Source organism: Condylura cristata, unplaced genomic scaffold, assembly GCF_000260355.1.
Source record: "Condylura cristata isolate star-nosed mole 26May11 unplaced genomic scaffold, ConCri1.0 scaffold00034, whole genome shotgun sequence".
Lineage (NCBI taxonomy): Eukaryota > Metazoa > Chordata > Mammalia > Eulipotyphla > Talpidae > Condylura > Condylura cristata.
The window spans coordinates 5,458,673-5,459,907 of NW_004567135.1; the positions used below are offsets into that span (position 1 = coordinate 5,458,673).

At 59.5% G+C, this 1,235-nt stretch overlaps 1 protein-coding gene across 1 annotated transcript in view; it reads left to right on the forward strand.

Moving 5' to 3' along the window:
• Nucleotides 1-780: 780 nt before the first annotated feature.
• The window catches only part of KRT3 (keratin 3, type II), a 4,462-nt gene continuing 4,007 nt past the window's right edge, over nt 781-1,235 (forward strand). Inside the window, exon 1 of the mRNA XM_004692500.2 lies at nt 781-1,171. Within this exon, the coding sequence (XP_004692557.1) occupies nt 832-1,171 (340 nt within the window). The 5' untranslated portion in view covers nt 781-831. The remainder of the gene's footprint in view (nt 1,172-1,235) is intronic.

The window sequence follows — 1,235 nt, forward strand, 5'->3', positions numbered from 1 at the left end:
GGACCAAGAAAGGGAGACTTAGAAGTGGCCCCCAATACATAATAAGGTGTAGTTGCTGTGGGGACTTTTGGAAACAAAACAAAGAGATAAACGCAGTTTGGCAGTTTGAACTTCCCTGAGGTCTCATCCAAGCACAGAGGCATCCACTGTAACTTTGTCCCGAACACAGACAGGAGCCCAGAGCCACTGCCCCCTGAACCCCAGCTTGGGATGGAGAGGGGACCCAGGGGGCAGCTGTGTGAGAGTCTGGGCTTTGATTCCAGGAAGGAAGTGTGTCCTTCCCTTGGACCCAAACTCAGCACAGAGGGAACGCCCGGTGACCGTGTGCTGACTGAGGGATGGACGGTCGCCCCTTCTGTGGAGACACGCCCCAAGTTCTCGGCTGGGCTTCATGGCCTCTGCCACCGGACAGCAAGACCCACCTCTCACCCTGTCTTTCCCCCAGCGGAGCCCAGCTCTGGCGGGCAGGTGACAGGCAGACAGACAGAGGGTGAGCAGGCCTCCCAGGTCCTGTCAGGCAGTCAGGAGGTGGCCATGCCCGAGCATGGGTCACGCCAGGCACCACCCCGCCAGGGAAGCCTGCCACCTTGCACTTTTTACCATTTCAGATTATTTTCAAGGTGTGTTTAGTAGCCTGGAACAAACTTATTGCCTTGCAGGCAAACCCAACCCATAACTATTTGGGATTATCTCTCCTTCTAAGCCCAACCGCCAACTCGGGTGTATATAAAGGGATTTGCTCAGCACAGGTCTTCAGTTCCCGTCCCTCTTCCTCAGAGTCGCACTGTCCTTGCTTAACTCTTGCGCGTTTCTGTACCAAGCGCTCTCACCATGAACAGACAAGGCTGCAAGACATCCGGGGGCTTCTCCGGCCGCTCCGCCGTGGTCTCCAGCAGCAGCAGGATGAGCTGCGTGGCCCGCACTGGGGGAGCTGGCGGAGGGGCCTGCGGGGCCCGGGGCGGAGCCGGCGGCTTCGGCAGTCACAGCCTCTACAACCTGGGCGGCTCCAAGAGCATCTCCATGAGCGTGGCTGGTGGCTCCCGGGCTGGTGGCTTCGGGGGAGGACGTAGCAGCTGTGGTGGTGGCTTTGGGGGTGGTTTTGGAGGTGGCTTTGGAGGTGGCAGAGGAATGGGAGGTGGCTTTGGAGGGGCTGGTGGCTTTGGAGGGGCTGGTGGCTTTGGGGGGGCTGGTGGTTTTGGAGGGGCTGGTGGTTTTGGAGGGGCTGGTGGCTTTGG